Source organism: Oryctolagus cuniculus, chromosome 6 (genome assembly GCF_964237555.1).
Source record: "Oryctolagus cuniculus chromosome 6, mOryCun1.1, whole genome shotgun sequence".
NCBI lineage: Eukaryota > Metazoa > Chordata > Mammalia > Lagomorpha > Leporidae > Oryctolagus > Oryctolagus cuniculus.
Window position 1 is genome coordinate 119150099 of NC_091437.1, and position 18459 is coordinate 119168557.

The following is an 18459-nucleotide window of genomic DNA, read 5'->3' on the forward strand; positions in this document are numbered from 1 at the left end:
TAAACAGACAGCTCTTTTGTACATGATAAATGCAGATAGTTTATATACACATAATTCTAAAAATCTTATTTCAGCCAATAATTTCCGTGTCCCTTCCTAGAAAAGCCTTTTCGCTCTTTGTCACATAGCAAAGTGAATTGATTTACATTTGTTCTCCTTTTATTTTCCTTGCTTACCAAATGGTGGAGGTGCTAATGAACAGTGACAAAAGGTAGGCAACAAAAAGGAGAACAGAAAAAGTCGTGGAGAATCTTTACACTGAATAAGCAGTGTATTGATTATTAGAAATGGTACAGGCTAAGCGGTCCTCAGTAGTCATGGTTTTGATTTTAGGATTTCTAATACTTAAATGCTTGATGAGAACTTGATTTTTTTTTCCTTTTAAATGAAACATTCATGACCATTTTGTTTACAGAAACTAAATCAATATGATATGAAATATACTCGTGGTTATTCAAATACGTATCATCAAAAAAGCCTTTTTCCTGCTGTGAAAATTATGGATGTTCACTTTACCAATTTAATACAGTTCATTTATATTACCTATTCTGAGGGAGAATTTTTTGTTTTAGGATTTAGTTATTTAATTGAAATACAGCTAGGGAAGAAGGGACAGAGAAATCTTCCGTCCACTGGTGCACTCCCCAAATGGCTGCAAAGGCCAGGGCTGGACCAGCAAGCCAGAAACCTGAAATTCCATCCAGGTCTCCCTTCTTGGGTGCAGAGGACCAAGCACTTGGGTCATCTTCCGCTGCTTTCTCAGATCCATTAGCAGAGAGCTGGTTCAGAAGTAGAGCAGCTGGGACCAGAACCTGTGCCCATGTTGGATGCTGGCACCACAGGCAGCTTAACTTGCTGTGCCACAATACTGGCCATGAGAGAAAATTTTAATGTCTCTCCGGGAGTTATTTTTTCTGTGTTGTATTTCCACATGTAATTGCCATTTTAAAAATATTTGTTTCTTCAGTACCTTCCACAGGTGGTATGAGAAAAAGAAGTAATTACTCAAATTGCTTCTTGTAATTAACAATGAGAATGTGGGGATCAGGCATACAGTGCGAGAGCTCAGCAACACTGAGATCATTTTTCTTGTTCCCCAGGTTTTGATAATTCACGAATGGCTGTTCGGGGGAAAAAATGGCAGCTGATACCATGATTCCTAAGCGTTTGTGCTTTTGAATATTGTGTTGGTTTAAATGTTTCCAGTATGCATTATCTTTCAGCTTCCATATTTGGTTCTGGAAAGTTGGACTATTATAGTTCTGAGATAATATATGTAAAGTATCCAACAGTGTGTTAAACTGAAAATGATAGCTGTATTTAAATTTGAGATATCTCAAGATTTGCCCAAAAACCTACTTTGAGGTTAAAAAGTAATATTAGGATAATAGTGTACAAAGGAGGAGACATTTTCTTGTCATACTGCATACTGTACAAGTGTTTTTCTGCATTTATTGTTATTCAGTAGTTTAACAGTTTCAGATGTGTTTGAGTTTAGATTCTGACTCTTACCAATTTCTGATGATAACCTTCTTTTTTTAAAAAAAAAGATTTATTTATATATTTGAAAGGCAGGCCAGTGCTGTGGCGTACTTCGTTAATCCCCCGCCTGCAGCACTGACATCCCATATGGGCGCCGGTTCTAGTCCCAGTTGCTCCTCTTCCAGTCCAGCTCTCTGCTGTGGCCTGAGAAGGCAGTGGAGGATGGCCCAAGTGGTTGGGCCCTGCATCCACAAGGGAGACCAGGAGGAAGCACCTGGCTCCTGGCTTCAGATCGGCGCAGCGCCTGCCACCATAGCGGCTAGTTGGGGGGTGAACCAATGGAAGGAAGACCTTTCTCTTTGTCTCTCTCACTGTCTAACTCTATCTTTCAAATAAGTAAAATAAAAATAAAAAAGACAAAAAAAATAAAAGGCAGAGGTAGAGAGATAGAGGTCTTCCATCCAATGGCTCACACCCCAGATGGCCACAACAGCCAGAGCTGTACCGATCTGATGCCAGGAGCCAGGAGCTTCCTCCTGGTCTCCCGTGTGGATGCAGGGGCCCAAGCACTTGGGCCATCCTCCACTGCTTTCCAGGCTGTAGCAGAGAGCGAGATTGGAAGTGGAGCAGCTGGGGCTTGAACTGGTGCCCATATGGGCTGCCAGCACTGCAGGCAGCAGCCTTACCTGCTACACCACAGCGCCAGCCCCAATGATAACCTTTTAATTATAAAGATAGGTTAAAGAGTGACATTTAAACTTAAAATTGTAAAAATATTCATCTGTACAATAATTATGTTCAGGTTAAACAACATAGTTCTTATTTCAGAATTTAAATTTTGATTTGTCTGTTTCTTTTCAGTTATATTTTATAATAATTTTCAATAGGTTGAAAGACTTGAAGCCAAAGTAGTTGAACCTTTGAAAGCTTATGGAACCATTGTAAGAATGAAACGGGTAAGTAAATCCATATTTTTCTTTTTTATTAGATATTTTGGCAAAAGGTTTCATATCTCCAGTAGTCCATTTAATAAAAAGTACAAAGCACTAAGTGGTCATTCTTTTGACATACTCTGAAAGATCATTTCTTAGATCTTTGAGAATAATGAAATATTTTTACTGAGCTTACTAATTACCCTATAGCAGCCTAAGACATTATTATGGAATTATCTTAATGTTTAATATATAGTCATGAATATATGGACAAATTATTTTATTAAATGAGTATGCTTATATTTTTGTTTTAAGGTAAGGGATGATACTTGGACTTTTTAAATGAGTATGACAAAGTTCTCTTTTAAAAGCAATTTTATTGAGGTATAATTTACATGCAATAAAATTCTCATATGGGTGTTCATTGAGTCTTGACAGATGTGTAAACCATGCAACTACAAGCATAATCAAAATCACATATTTATATATATGGTTTTGCATTGAAATAGAGAATATTGAAGAAAAACCTTTTCTCACAAACTCATAGGCACACTAATTAGTCAGTACTCATAATCCCTGTGGTAATAGTACCTAGATCAAACACAAAGCATTTGTTCTTCCATTCTTAAAAGAGACTGTGTATTTAATCTGAAATCAGAAGCTTTCAGTAACAAAAAAAAATGCCTATTTGCAGGATGACCTCAAAGCAACATTAACAGCAAGGAACCGAGAAGCTAAGCAGTTAACTCAGTTAGAAAGAACACGTCAGCGAAACCCATCTGATCGACATGTTATTGTATCCTTTGAATTTTGGTCTTTAAAAAAATGTCTGTAAGGTATGCAGTACAAAACTAAATATACACGGAAATTTTGCATTTCTTTTAAACGTGTGGAGAATTTGAATACAGAAGTTGAAAAGAGGAAGCACGCATTTGGCACAGCAGTGCATCCCATATCTGACCACCTGGATTCCCACTCTGGCTCTGTGTCCCATTCCAGCTCCACTTCCTATTCCAGCTTCCTGCTAATATACACCCTGGGAAGCAGCAGGTGATGGCTCAAGTAGTTGGAGTCCTGCCATCCACGTTGAGAGACTCAGGCTGAGTTCCAGGCTCCTTGTTTTGGCTTGGCCTAGCCCTGGCTGTTGCAGGCATTTGGAAAATGAAGCATGATTCTCTTCCTTGAAATAAAAATGAAGACAAAAAGGTTTTTAAAAAGTTGAAGCACATAAATTTAGGAACTATTACTGTAAATATTAGCTAATTTTCAAGAGATCCCACCATCTATTTCAGTTTCCTTATATTCATATTATTGCCCACAATAGACCTTCAAAGAATGAAAACTTACTCAGAAATGCAGTTGTTTTCATAAAGAATAAAATAAAATTCTGTGGTTGTTTTCTATTACATGGTGAGGAATATTCAGTAAAGATCTATCATTTTATAGCAGTACTCTTTCCCACTTTTTAGAAAGAAAATTTCCTTTATGATTCCCTTCATTTTTCCCTTAAAAAAAAAAAAAAACTGAAACCACAAATATGACTTCCAGCCAAAGATCGTAAGGAGAATTAAGAGTTTGAGATCCACAGCTAGACACAAAGGGAGCTGTACCAGGATCTTCTGTTAAACATGGCAGTTCCTTAAACTAGAATGTGCCTTGTTCGTGACTAAACAAAAGCATACAGAATAACTTCCTCACTAATTGCCAGCAACTGGCATATGTAGAACTGTGTACAAAGCACTAACTTATCCCTGTTGTACCTTTTTCCCATTTCTTCTTATATGTCTCCTTCCTACATCTTTAAGGTTGTTACTGCCCACCTTAGCCAGAAACCACAGGATTGGCTGTTTGGGGGCCTCTGAGGTTTCAGAACACATCCATTCTTGAGGGGAGTCCCTTGAGCAGTGATCTAGGGCTGCACCAACTGCCTGGTCCTTCCTTTGGATCAAAAGCACACAGCCCAAAATTATACTAAACAAAGGTGGGCAGCCATAGGCCTGGGAAAACCCACTGGAGAGGACAGGAATATTTGGACAATTGTTGAGGCTTATAGCCTGCAAACTAGATTATGAAGTATGTTCTGTGCAAGTTAGGCACTCCAGAGAATGCTAGAAACATGGCTGACAGCGAGGCCACGGAGTGTCATCAGTGCTTAAGAATTAAGCCAAATATCAAAAGTCTGGTTTGTTCTGGAGGGAGGAGGCCCACACAGAGGCAGGCAAAATCTAACATCTGGAATCCTGCACAGATGGCAGATCACTGTCCCAAATACTGGGCTCAACACTGAACACAGAAACAAATCTATTGGTAAGAAAAAGTAAGTTTCTGGCTTAGATGCTCTGCTGTGAATGTTGCAGTGGGAGAAGCAGTCTCAGAGCACAGTTGAAGCGGGTCTGTGGTGTAATCACATCAGGGTAGCGAAATGCAACAACTGAAGAGACTGCTGCGGATGAACAGATTTGCTCACTGAGTAAGATTCACCACCTCTGCATTTTAACAACCTGAGACTGGAAAATAAGGGACAGTGTACACATAAGTATATATAAATATAAATATACATACTTGTACCATAAAATATTTACCAGGACAGACCTAATTCAGCTGCCTCTTCATTCAGAAGTATGTTAAAATTTAATACACAATAGAAGTAATCCCACTGATAGAAAAGAGTAAGGTAAAGATCCCAGGACTGCTTGCTCGCCCTAGGAGGACCCAAGAAGCTTATTTTTTTTTTTTTTATAAATTTGGGATTTGAAACTCACAGTTACAGAGACAGAGAGCTTACATCCACTGGTTCACTCCCCAAATGGCCACAATGGGCAAAGCCAAAGCCAGGAGCCAGCTTTATCGCAGTTTCCCAGCTGGGTACAGGAGCCCAGGCACTTGAGCCATCTTCCCTTGCTTTCCCAGGCACATTAGCAAGAAACTGGATTGGAAGTGGAGCAGCCAAGACTTGAACAGGGATGCTAGGCTTGTGGGCAGCAGCCTAACCTGCTATGGCATGGTGCCGCCCCCCTATTGCAGAATTTTGAAGAATTTATAGTGAAAGGAAGAAATATGAGTATTAGAAGTTTATATTCCCTTTGTGAAAACTCTGATTTTGGATTTTGCTCTGCTCAAGCCAAAGAATTTGAGATTTTCAAAAATGAATAGTAATTGTTGGAGGGTGACAGGGGTTAAGATACAGAGGTACCTCTTTCCTAGTTTAGCCAACTCTACTTAGACTCCAAATTTTTTAAATGAAAATATCAATAAATTGGGAGGGTAAAGAAGTAGGCCCAGGAACTGCCATCAGTCACATGTAAGAAACAGTATTAGGAATTAGCCTGATTGAATATTCTCATTAGCAGAAGGTTACCACACATCAGATAACTTAGAAATTTTTTCATCCTGATAAATCCTCAAAGAGACAATTTTACTTTTGAATTTCGTGTGATGAGCTTACAGTTTAAAGACTCAACAAGCCCAGCAAGAGAGAGAGGTATGTTTTTGATTTCTGGCAATGTCTAAATTGAAAGCATACATGGCTTTTTTTAAATATTTATTTGAGAGGCAGTTACAGAGAGAGAGGTCTTCCATCTGCTGGTTCACTCCCTAAATGGCTGTAGTGTCACCAGGAGATTCTTTGGGGTCTCCCACACAGGTCCAGGGGCCCAAGCACTTGAGCCATCGTCTACTGGTTTCCCAGGCTATTAGCAGGGAGCTGGATTGGAAGTGGAGCAGTCAGAACTCAAATCTGTGCCCATTCGCTGGTGGAGGCTTACCCTACCTCACCAGTCCCTTACATCTTAAACTTTTAAAAAAAAACTTTACATCTAAATGTATACACAGAGAGGTATAAACAAGTGCATAGCTTAAGAACTTAATACCTTAAAATTGTATAGTTGAATTAATTGATTATAAAGGTATATGATTCATATAATTAATGTGTGACCTAATTGCAAGAATATATAATTTTGAGTATGATTTTAATTTATTGAAAATTTTACATTGTCTTTGAAGTGGATTTTTTTCCTTTATGAAAAATTTCAGTCACAGGTGGGTAATAAAATGGTGTATCAAGAAATGCATCCTTACAGTAAACCTTTTTACTTCTTTCAATTTATACATTTTCTTGAAAAAGAAAGCAAGGGCTAAATGTCATATTACAAGTCACAGACCTTTGATGACAAATGCAAATAATTTTTTCCATGATCATTAAATGATGATATATAAGAGTTGAGTAAATATACTACTAGCATGGAAAATAAAACTTTATTAGGAAGAATTTAATCAGAAAATTGGTCAGTGTGCTGTTTATTTTTTTTGTTTTGTTTTGTTTTTGTTTTTGTTTTTTTGACAGGCAGAGTGGATAGTGAGAGAGAGAGACAGAAAGAAAGGTCTTCCTTTTGCCGTTGGTTCACCCTCCAATGGCCGCCACGGCCGGCGCGCTGTGGCCGGCGCACCACGCTGATCCGAAGGCAGGAACCAGGTACTTATCCTGGTCTCCCATGGGGTGCAGTGCCCAAGCACTTGGGCCATCCTCCACTGCCTTCCCGGGCCACAGAAGAGAGCTGGCCTGGAAGAGGGGCAACCGGGAAAGAAACTGGCGCCCCGACTGGGACTAGAACCCCGTGTGCCGGCGCCGCTAGGTGGAGGATTAGCCTATTGAGCCACGGCACCAGACTGTCAGTGTATTTTTAAAATCTCAATGTTACTGCTTGAGAAAACATCTTAAATGTTTTTGGGCAACTACTGTCCTTAAGCAAGAAATGCTTTTAAAAATGATTAGGTTGGTGATACGCTATACTTAGTGCTGTTGCCTCCAGCTATCTGTGCCTACTGAGCTTTTGAAATGCAACTAGCAGAACTTAGGAACAAGTTTTAAAATTTTCATTTTATTTTAATTAAATGGCCTTATGTGGCTAGTGGATACACTGGATTGTAGAACACAGATGTAGACAGTATAAGTAATAAGTACATGTCAGAGTTTATGAATCCAGCATTAGTCTTGCTACCTAATCTATTAGTGACTAGTATATGTTTTGTAATAAGCATTAAACCAATAGAAACAGTATAATAGTTAGCTTATGAGAAGTATCTCCAAGTAGAAATCCTGTGCTGAAATAAGTTATTTTTAGTTTATATTCTACTCTGCTTGAGTAGGATATTAGAAATATTTAATGCATTTGGAAAACTAGCAAAAGTAAGGGGATAAAGACAATGAAATTATATACTTGTTAGCCCAAAATACTTCAATGTTGTAATGATAAAAAAATAAAAGTTGTGGAAATTGTCATGGCTGTAAGTCTTTCTAGTATACTTTACAAAAATTATTTCATTTAATCCTGTATCCAGTAGCCCTATGAGACATACATTCCTATATTTTACAGAGACAATGTTTGAGATAATTAAGAATACTTAATAGGTGATAAGTCTTTTCTTTTGGAATGAGAAGGGATCAAAGAGGAGAAAAGAGAAGAAAAAAGTATGACAAATGACACAGGTAGTGAATATGAAAAATTGTTTTACAATAAAGCACCATGGTTAGGAAAAAATTAGTTTTGTAGAAAGGATGGACTTTTGTTTTATTGTGTTTTGAGATCATGAATTATGCCACTTATTAAAGTTCTTTATTCTGCATGTTCTTGTAATGTAGATCACATTATTCATGTGGTAAAATATACTATTCAATAATTTTTTTAAGATTTTTTTTATTTGAAAGGCAAAGTTACAGAAGGGCAGAGGCAGAGAGAGAAATCTTCCATCTGCTGGTACACTCCCCAGATTGCTGCAACAGCCAGCACTGGGCCAGGCTAAAGGCAGGAGCCAGGAGCTTCATCCAGGCCTCCCACATGGGTTCAGGGGCCCAAGCACTTGGGCCATCTTCCATTGCTTTTAGCAAGCCATTAGCAGGCACCTGGATTGGAAGTGGAGCAACTGGAATTTGAACCAACACCCATATGGGATGCCAGTGCTGTGGGCAGCTGCTTAACCTGCTGTGCCACAGGACCAGCCCCACTATTCAGCAATTTACACTGTTAGGCCAGAGCCAGTGCTGCAGTTGTTCCATTTATCAGTAGATTCAATGAACTCTGATTTGATTTCTATGTCTTTGGCTGGGAAATACTTTTGTAGGCAGAAACCGAATTACAGAGAGCGACAATGGACGCTACCCGAACAACTCGTCATCTGGAGGAAACTATTGACAACTTTGAAAAGCAGAAAATAAGGGATATAAAGGTAATAAAGTAACTGTTAAAGTTCAAAACATGTTTTCTAACCTTACATTTTATTTAAACTTATGAAAAGTTTAAATTATGCTGAATTTTTTTGCTTATGAATAGTCCTTGTAAAAAAAGATATTATAAATCAGAACATCAGAATTTAATGGAAACAATGGTGTATTTAAAAGGCTACATTCCAAACCAGAGGGCAGATAGCCAATAAATACTTACCTTGCACAGTATTATCATAAATACTGTGGGTTTTTTGGGAAAAAAAAAAAAGATTTATTCATTTGAAAGGCAGAGTTAGAGAGAAGCAGAGTCAGAGGATCTTCCATCCACTCGTTCACTCCACAAATGGGTACAACAGGTGGAGCTAGGTCAATCCGAAGTCAGGAGCCAGGAGCTTTTTTTGGGTCTCTCACGTTGGTGCAGGGCCTAAGGACTTGGGCAAAGGATTTGGGCCATCTTTCTTTATAACTCTTTCAAATGAATAAAATAAACCTTTTTCTAAAAAATTCAGAAAAGATATAATTTACCCAAAATGCCATATCCATAAATATGAGCCATAAATCAGTTATTTTTAATATGTGCCTTCTATTAAATTCACTACCCATAACATTCACTGCATAAAATTTTCTAATGGTTACATATTACCAAAAATATAGGATAACAGTAGCCAACCACATAAATTTGTATCCATTATGATAGACTGTCTTAATCAACAAAATAACACACATTGCATTCTTTTAACACATCAGTAGTTTGAAATCAAGGAATCCAACAGGTCTCCAGTGGCTTTCTTCAGGCATCTTGTAAAAGATGTGAAGGATTGTGTATGACCTTCTTAGATACTCTAAAACTCATCGAAAGAGGTCTTTTTGGCTCACTGCATAGAATTCCTGTAAAAAGTTTTAATACTTCTTTTTTTGTTGTTTTCTTACCACTGTTGACAAGGAAACCTTCCTGCTTTCATAAGCTATATCCTTATCAATAAAATAAGTATATCTCCCTTTCTGAAATACATGAAACAATATTCATATGCTATTTTTATTTTCTTCAACTTCTTATCTTAGTTTCAAAGAGTTTCAGAACTTTAAGTTCTCAATTCAATCACAGGCTGTTTTCTCTGCTGTGAACAGCAGAAGGGCATCTACAGAGACTATTCTGAGACAAACTCCTTTACCAAGCTGGGAGGGTAAGAACAGGGTGTAATAATATTTTATAATTGCTAAAATTGTGAGACAAAGGAAGGCAGTTTACTAAAATAAATGGTTAGCCTTAACCTGAAAAGTGAGAATGGCCTTCATTCTGTTGATATCTAAGGACTTCCTAGTGATGGGAATCTGTGCTTATTCTACCAATGTTCTTATGCCTGCAAAATTTTCTTTTACACATGGAAATTCATCAGTATTCTGACATTTAGACTCCCCTTTGTGTTCCTCCTGTCTGCTGGTGCCTCTACTTATGTTTTTAATTCCTGAGCATAACCAGATACAAAACTAGGACAAAGTTGTGAGTGCAGAATTCCAGCTACAGTTTCCGTTACCTGGGATTTCCTGAAGCAGTAGGAGATGGAGGGGCTGTACAGGCTGCATAGAGAAAAGAAGAGCTTCCAAAATTTTCTCCTTGCCTACTGTATTGTATCTCCAAAAGAGGAAAATCTTCTCATGGTTGCAGGGGGAGAAAAAACCTTAACTTTTAAAAATTGATGTTTAATTCCAAGTCTACAACTCAGTGGATTTAGGGTATTCAGATATGTGCAACCATCACCAATTTGAGAACATTTTCATCACCTCTACCTTGTACACTTTAGTTTTTAACTCCCTGCCTCTTTTCAGACCTAAGCAGCCACCACTAATTTTGTCTTTGATGGGGCTATTCTAGATATTTCATACAAATGGAATCATAAAACATGTGGTCTCTTATGACTGGCTTCTTTTACTTAGCATGGTTTGAAAGCTTATCTGCATTGCAGTATATATCACCACTTCAGTTTTTTTCTTTTTAATTCATTTGAGAGGCAGAAAGATCCTGTTGACCAGCTCACTCCCTAAATGGCCTGTAGTGATCAGGTCTGGGCAGGGATGACACTGAAAAGCCAGAACTCAATCCAGATTTCTTCCACAAGGGTGGCAGGAACCTACCCACTACAGCTATTAATCATTCTCCCCCAGTCTACACTGGCAGAAGCTTGAGTCAGGAGCTGGAGGCAGATATCAAACCCAAGCACCCAGTGTGGAATGTGTGTGTTCCAAACCAGTGTCCTAACCACTTGGCCAAAAGCCCATATACTTTATTCCTTTTTATGGCCAAATAATATTCCATTGTAGGGGTATTATCACAATCTTTGGTCCATCAGTTAATGGACATTTAGGTTGTTCCCACCTTTTGTGAATAATGCTGATACAAACATTCATGTTTGGACATATACTTTCATTTTTCTTAGATACATTCCTAGGTATGGAATTGTCGGATATGGTTAACTGTTTAGTCAGTTAAGGAATTGCCAGACTATTTTCCCTACACTCTTGTTCGGTCCCACCAGCAGTATGTGAGGGTTCTGACTTCTCATGCTCAGTAATTGCTTTTCATCAGACTGCTTGATTGTCGCCATCATAGTGGGTGTCAAGTAGTGTCTCACTGTAGTTTAGATTTGCATTCCCTGCTGATGCTTATTGACCACTTGTATAAATCTTCCTTGAAGAAAGGGCTATTCAGGTCTTATGTCCACATTTTAATTAACTGGTTGTATTACTGAGTTGTGAGTTTTTAGTATATTCTAGGTATGTCCATTTTCAAATAAAAGATTTGTGGTTTTTTTTCTTCCCTTTCTGTGAATTGTCTTTTCACCTACTTGATGGTATCCACTGATGCTCAAGTTTTAAATTTTGATGCAGTACAATTTATCCACCTTTTGTTAACTTATACTTAAATTTTATGGCTAAGGATCCATTTCCATATCCAAGGTCCTGAAGACTTTTCTCAATTTCTTCTAACAGTTTTACAGTTCCAGCTCTGACGTTGTTTTGTTTTTGTTTTTTAAGATTATTTGTTTCAAAGGCAGAGTTAAAGAGGAGACAGGATCTTCCATCTGCTGGTTCACTCCTGAAATGGCCCCAACGCCTGGAGCTGGGTCAGGCAGGAGCCAGGAGCTTTATCCCAGTCTCCCACATGGGTAGCAGGGTCCCAAGTACTGGTTAATTATAAAATTGGACTGTGTAAGTTCCCCTAGGTTTGTTTGTTTGTTTGAAGATTTATTTATTTACTTGAAAGAGTTGCACTAGTTAACTCCTCAAATGGATACAGTAGCCAGGGTTGGGCCGGCCAAAGTCAGAGTCTGGCACTCCATCTGAGTCTCCCACATGGGTGGCAGGAGCCCAAATACTTGTGCCACCCTCCACTGTTTTTGCATCCATATTAGTAGGAAACTGGATCAAAGGAAAACAGCTGGGACTTGAACCTGCCCTCATGAGGGTCAATGTTGTGGTACAGCAGATTAAGCTGCCACTGGTGATAATCTCCTATCGAAAGTGCCAGTTCAATTCTTAGCTGCTCTGTTCCTGACCCAGTTCCCTGTTAATGTGCCTGGATGAGCAGCAGATGATGGCCCAAGTATTTGGGCCCCAACATGGGAGACCTGGATGGAGTTCCAGGCTCCTCATTTCAACCCGACTCAGCCCTGTTTTGGCCATATGGGAAGTGAGCCAGAAGATGGACGGTCTCTGTCACTCTTTCAAATAAATGAACTTAAAAAAAAAAAAAAAAAAGATTGATTTGCCTATTCTTAATCAATTGCAATTCTATATAAATTCTGGAATCAGCTTATCAGTTTCTACAAAGAAGTCAACTGGAATTCCAATGGGCTCACATTGAATCTGTGTGTAAGTTTGTGCAGAAATGACATCTTTGACTCATTTTTCCAGCCCATGAACACAAGATGTTTTTCCCTACATTTAAATCTTCCTATAAATGGAACTGATTTTGGAGTGTTCATTGATATGTACAGAAATAGAGTTTTGTACAATGGCTTTATAGCCTGAACTTGACAAACTTGATTATTATTTCAGTGTTTTCAGTGGATTCCTTAAGATATAATACATACAAAAATCATATCATCAGCAACAACCTACACTTTTAGTTCAAACTCCCATGGTTCTAGCAGATTCCCAGATATATAAGCATAAAGCCTGTTAAGATTATGAATCTCTATTCTGCATATCTTTCCTTTTTACTGTCAAATTGCTTTTTTCCCAAGGTAAACCTAATTTGGGATTTTTTACAATAAAGAGGGATGCAGAAATCTTCCGATACCAGTAGTCTCAAATTTCAGTCAAAAAGAGCTACAGTACTCTCCCTTATTTTCTGATTAATCAAATATTGTCATGTTGACTTTAGCACATCTCAAACAACATTCCTGATTGAGCCAAATCTTTGGAAAAATCCATTATTGATACCACCCTTTGGAGAAGCAGATATAAACTATTTTTATTCTTACCTGTTATCAAACTACTGCTTCAGATATGCATAGAGCTTATGGCTCTTCCTTTATCCACTCTAGGAGTAGAATTGATTGGCAGTAATGAGCACAGCTTAAAAAAGCATTTCTTTGTGGGCTGAATGCACAAGTCTATTTACATTAATCAGAAAAAGTAACAATTTTTAGACTAAAGACTTTTCATAGGAACTTTCCAAAGAATTTGTCTTTGGGTTGGTGAAGAACTTAGTGACCAATGACAGACAAAAATCACAATCCTATTTGTTAACCCTTGGGAAAATCATCACTGATATGAATGTCAAAGTAATTTCAGACCTACCCAAAAAAAGATCTTGACCAGGAATCACTCTTGGAACAAACAGGGACAGGAACTTGGTATATATGGTGAAGAGGGTGACATGAGAAAGAAATATAACTTTAATTTTATAGCTTTATTTTTTATTATAAATATAACATCATATTTTTTCATAAAATTACAGGGAAAAATATATCCTAACACTCAAAAATAATCAGTTGGTATTTTAGCTTATATCATTTCCAGACTTTTCCCATGCATGTATATACAGAGAAAAGGGAATAAAAACAGTAACAATTATCTCTTAAGCACTGTGTCCAGGTAGCATTCTAAGAAATTTATGTGGATACTCATTTACTCCTCACAACATAGTCACATATATAATAGTTATATATAAATGAGATATTTTAACATCTTTTTAAATTTGACTATATTGTGGACATATTCATGCTAAGAAACAAAAATCCATATTCTCTTTTTTGGTATCCTCATAGTATTTTGCAATATGGATGTGTTTATTTAATCAGTCCTCATTAGTAGACATTTAGGTGATTTTTGCACTTGTAAATGTCTTTGCATCATTAAACATCCTTAAATACCAGCCCATGTACTGGCCCAGAAGTGGAGTTCTTGGTCCAAAGAGAATACTCATTTTGAATGGCTGTTTTTAAAGCTTATGTCCAACACAAATTGAACCAGTTACATTCCCTCTTAAACCCTGCATGAGCATAGGAGTCACAATGATTAGTAGTAATATTTTTATAACAGCCAATCTAATTTTAAAAATCATTGCATCATAATCTCATTACTACTATTGAGGCAGAATATTTTTCATATAATCTAATGACTTTAGTAAATTACACTTTCTATTGGGTAATAGTGCTTTTCTTATTTGTAAAAATTCTTTATATTGAAAGAAACCTTTATATTAAATAGTTTCTCATTTCTACTGCCTTTGATGGTTTTGATACTTAGTGTTTTTGTTGCCAAATTTATTAGACAGTCTTCTATTTGGTTTCTGCCATGGCATCATGTCTAGGAAATCATTTTCATCCCTAAGATTATATAAATATTTGCTTTTACTTTCTCCTAGTATAATTTTTTTACAAGATTTAATTATTTGAAAGGCAGAATGAAGAAAGACAAGAGATCTGTTGGTTCACTCCACAAAAGACCACAACAGCTGGCCCCAGGCCAGGCCAGAAGTTAGAATTCCATCAAGGTCTCCCACATAGGGGGGCCAACCTGCAAGCAGTTAGGCCATCTTCCACTACTTTCCTAAACACATTAACAGGGAGCTGGATCAGTAGCAGAGCAGCCAGGACTCTTAACTTCACAGGCCCTGGCTTAACCTCCTACACCACAATGCCTACCCCTCTGGTACAATTTTTAAAACTTTTTTTTTTTTTTTTTTTTTTGACAGGCAGAGTGGACAGTGAGAGAGAGAGACAGAGAGAAAGGTCTTCCTTTGCCGTTGGTTCACCCTCCAATGGCCGCCGCGGCCGGCGCGCTGCAGCCGGCGCACCACGCTGATCCGATGGCAGGAGCCAGGTACTTATCCTGGTCTCCCATGGGGTGCAGGGCCCAAGCACCTGGGCCATCCTCCACTGCACTCCCTGGCCACAGCAGAGGGCTGGCCTGGAAGAGGGGCAACCGGGACAGAATCCGGCGCCCCGACCGGGACTAGAACCCGGTGTGCCGGCGCCGCAAGGCGGAGGATTAGCCTAGTGAGCCGCGGCGCCGGCCTAAAACATTTCTTCTAGTATTTTTGAATTATCTCAAACATTTAAATGTTTTTTTTTCTAGCAACTATTTTTCATTTGGCATGAAGTAAATATGTAACCATATTATTTCCAAATGGATAAAGTTATGAAATCCTTTACTGAATAGCCTCTACTCTAAAAAGCTGTCATTTCCCCCTATTTACCAAAATATTGACATTTTACAGTTCTTTTGTTAAATATCTTGCTTGTTAATCAAAGTTTAAATGGACATTTAAACTAAAAGGACATTTTCTCATTTAGCTGTTTTATTTCTTGAGTATTAAAAAATAGATGTTTTGGTTTGTAATTGATGCCTCCTGCTGCTCTTTTCCATGGAGTTTCCACACTCCTAGAGAGCTCCTGACATCTTTTTGGTTAGCAACTATCTTAGGCTGACAACTAAGGAAAGTAGTCATAGTCTGGGCCAGAAACTATTCTAGCTCTAATATATTTCCAAAATTGTATCCCTCTTTTTCTGTTTATATATATTTTTTCTTTTGGAAAAGCAAACATAGAAAAAGTCTCCCATTCACTAGTTCCCTCCCAATACCTGCAACATCCAATGCTGGGCCAGGCTGAGGCCTGGAGCTCAATCCAGGTCATTCATGTGGGTGGCAGGAACCCAACTATGTGAGCTATCACTTGCTGATAATCACCAGTGTGCATTAGCAGGAAGATGGAACTGGAAGCAGAGTCCTGGGCACTCTGTTAAGGGATGCATGCATCCTAAACAGCACTTTGACCACTACACCAAATGCCCACCTCCAAAATTGTTACCTTGGTAAACAGTCAGTTGCCAGTCCAGTATACCAGAGCCCTCTGTGACATTATATAAAGTGACAGGAAGGCTCACTATCAGTTACAAATCTCTTATCTCAGAGCTCAATATCTTAATCAGATTGACATTTGCTTGGTGACAAAGGGTATTTTCAGTTATGGATCTCTTTCCCCTCAAGCAGCAATCAGAAGACTCAAATATTTGTTTAAGAAACAAGATGGAGAAAAGAATCACAGGACACTAATGGATAGCTGTATGGTTATGTTCCAAAGCACATGACCACTCCTTGCTTGATGAATATCTCAGGAGTGCAGAGATGAAGGGAAACATGTATTTGACTATTGCCTTCTAGCCTAATCCACCTTTTCCATTGTAGCTTTAAAGACAATACTTACTTTCTACCTTGTTCTTACTCATTCCAGTTCATTCCATATTAATGCTTGGACATTTTATTTTCCAAGAGGCAATAATTCAAAAGATAAGAGTATATTTACTAAAAGCTCGTCTGGTTTCTATCCTGACTACCAATCATCTCACCCTGTTGCATTATCTTTTGGCTCATAATCTTCCTTAAGTTTTCATCGTGTTCATAGAGGTTACCTTCAGTTTCTGAAAGAAATGATGACTTTAACAACAGCACAGTACAAAGAGCAAGAGCTATAATCTATAGCTCTTAGTGAGCAAGAGCCATAACTATAACCTTAGAATCAGATCCACATCTCAACATTCTGGCTGTGATGAACACTGGGCAAAGCATGCATTTGCAAACTGCAAAACTCTATGCAGATGCCATAATCAGTGGTATCATCATCATTACCACCAAGTAGTTCCTTTGTTTAGAGAATAAAGATAACATATAATCAGAAATATGATGGAACCTAATTCCAATCTAAAAAAAAGTTCTATTGCTTTAATACCTGGAGTAGCTCAGCTACCAACTTCAGGACTGCACTGCTCTAAAACTAAAACTTACAGCCATGTGGTATGGTCTTCCCTGTGGGTGGTGGGGCCCAAGCACTTGGGCCATCTTTCTCTTCTTTCCAAGGAACATTAACAGGGTGCTTGATCAGAAGTGGAGCAGCTGGGCTCAAACCAGCAATCTTACTGGATGCTTGTGTCATAGGCAGCAGCTTAACCTGGTGTGCCATAATACCAACCCTTGATCTTTTATTATTACAAATGTCAATTACAGGGTATGTAGAGAATTAAGAGTAAATAGTGACATAGGATATACATTGCATAATTTGAAGGTTTCGCTGCAAAAGGTCTTTGCAACTATTTTAATTTTTGTGCTTTATTTGCCTTCTAGAAAAAAATTTTTCTGCATTTCATAAAAGTGAAATTTACTGAATTCATAAAACTTATAAAATTGTTTAAATCTGAATTTTTTAAGACTATATTTTCAGAGTTTATCACAATCGAAATGTTATTTCACGGCAAAGCATTAGAGGTCTACACTGCTGCCTACCAAAATATACAGAAGATTGATGAGGATGAAGATTTAGAGGTAGGACTATGTCTGTCTAAGCTCCCTCTGTTCTTCTGTTAATATGAGATTAGTCTGTAGTTAGTTTAGTTTGTATGGGTAATAAAAATCGTAAATTAGAGTACTACAACATTCCTATATTATGGTTTACAGTCCCAAATAGCTATGTTTTTTATTTACTTACATTTTAACTTTTAAAATAAACCATAGTAAAAGATCCAAGAGTTAATTTAATATAGCTAGTAAAATACTGTCTATATAAGACCATTACATGAAATAAAATTCTACCATTTTGACTGGTGATAGAAGCCCCACAAAAGTGCGCTAACAGTTAACTAGTATTTGACTTTAGCAACATTTGAATGTTGATGACATGCACAGCGCTCAAATGCTTTATATGTTTTTCTCTTTATGTACTTTCTATACATGTATTTTCTCAATTCATCACACTATCCTAAGAGGTATGTGCATACCATTACAGGTTAAGCATCCCTAGTGTGAAATTTAAAATGTTCCAAAACAAAACTTTCTGTCAAAATTCTCTTTTCATATTTTAGAACATTTTGGATTTCAAATTGAATTAGGTATCTAAAGTCTGTACATATTCCAAAATCTGAAAAAAATAATCCAAACTCTAAAACATTTCTGGCCCCAAGCATTTCAAAAAAGGTCTATCAAACTATATTCTCATTTTACAACTAGAGAAACAGGCTATTAAGAGTGATCCTCTGCACCTTCTTGTCCCATTACTTCACTGGTCCAGGGAACTTAATCATTATAAAACCAGAATGTAGCTTAAAATCAAGGTACGTTTTAATGTGTATATTGTATATGTTTCCAATGACAAACTCTGATTTGCATTTTATGACAGTTATATACACAAGATTACATTTGTATTTTCTCTTGGTCAACAGATGACTTGCTAAGTGCCCTTTCCTTCCAGATACTAAAGCTGGCTTCTAAATTTTCATTCCTTTATCTTTTAAAAAATGGATTATCAGGCATTTAGCTGCCATTTG

General features: G+C 37.7%; 2 protein-coding genes across 52 annotated transcripts in view; one reads left to right on the forward strand and one right to left on the reverse strand.

Annotated features, from left to right (window-relative positions):
• CIBAR1 (CBY1 interacting BAR domain containing 1) overlaps nucleotides 1-18459 on the forward strand; it is a 38130-nt gene that overhangs the window by 1747 nt on the left and 17924 nt on the right. The window contains exons 3-7 of one of the 6 annotated variants that reach the window (XM_070075307.1): nucleotides 2370-2438; nucleotides 3109-3210; nucleotides 6417-6452; nucleotides 8532-8636; nucleotides 17348-17461. In XM_070075307.1, the coding sequence (XP_069931408.1) occupies nucleotides 2370-2438; nucleotides 3109-3210; nucleotides 6417-6452; nucleotides 8532-8636; nucleotides 17348-17461 (426 nt within the window). The remainder of the gene's footprint in view (nucleotides 1-2369; nucleotides 2439-3108; nucleotides 3211-6416; nucleotides 6453-8531; nucleotides 8637-17347; nucleotides 17462-18459) is intronic. The other 5 variants (XM_070075308.1, XM_070075310.1, XM_070075311.1 and 2 more) reach the window with 5 other exon arrangements.
• The window catches only part of RBM12B (RNA binding motif protein 12B), a 33641-nt gene continuing 17925 nt past the window's right edge, over nucleotides 2744-18459 (reverse strand). For 25 of the 46 annotated variants that reach the window (XR_011389211.1, XR_011389209.1, XR_011389210.1 and 22 more), the window contains 2 exons: nucleotides 13438-13489; nucleotides 2744-3594 (listed from right to left, as the gene is read on the reverse strand). The gene's annotated coding sequence lies outside the window, so the exon portion shown is untranslated. Of the gene's footprint in view, nucleotides 3595-8851; nucleotides 13490-18459 lie in introns of all 46 variants that reach the window. The other 21 variants (XR_011389212.1, XR_011389218.1, XR_011389213.1 and 18 more) reach the window with 3 other exon arrangements.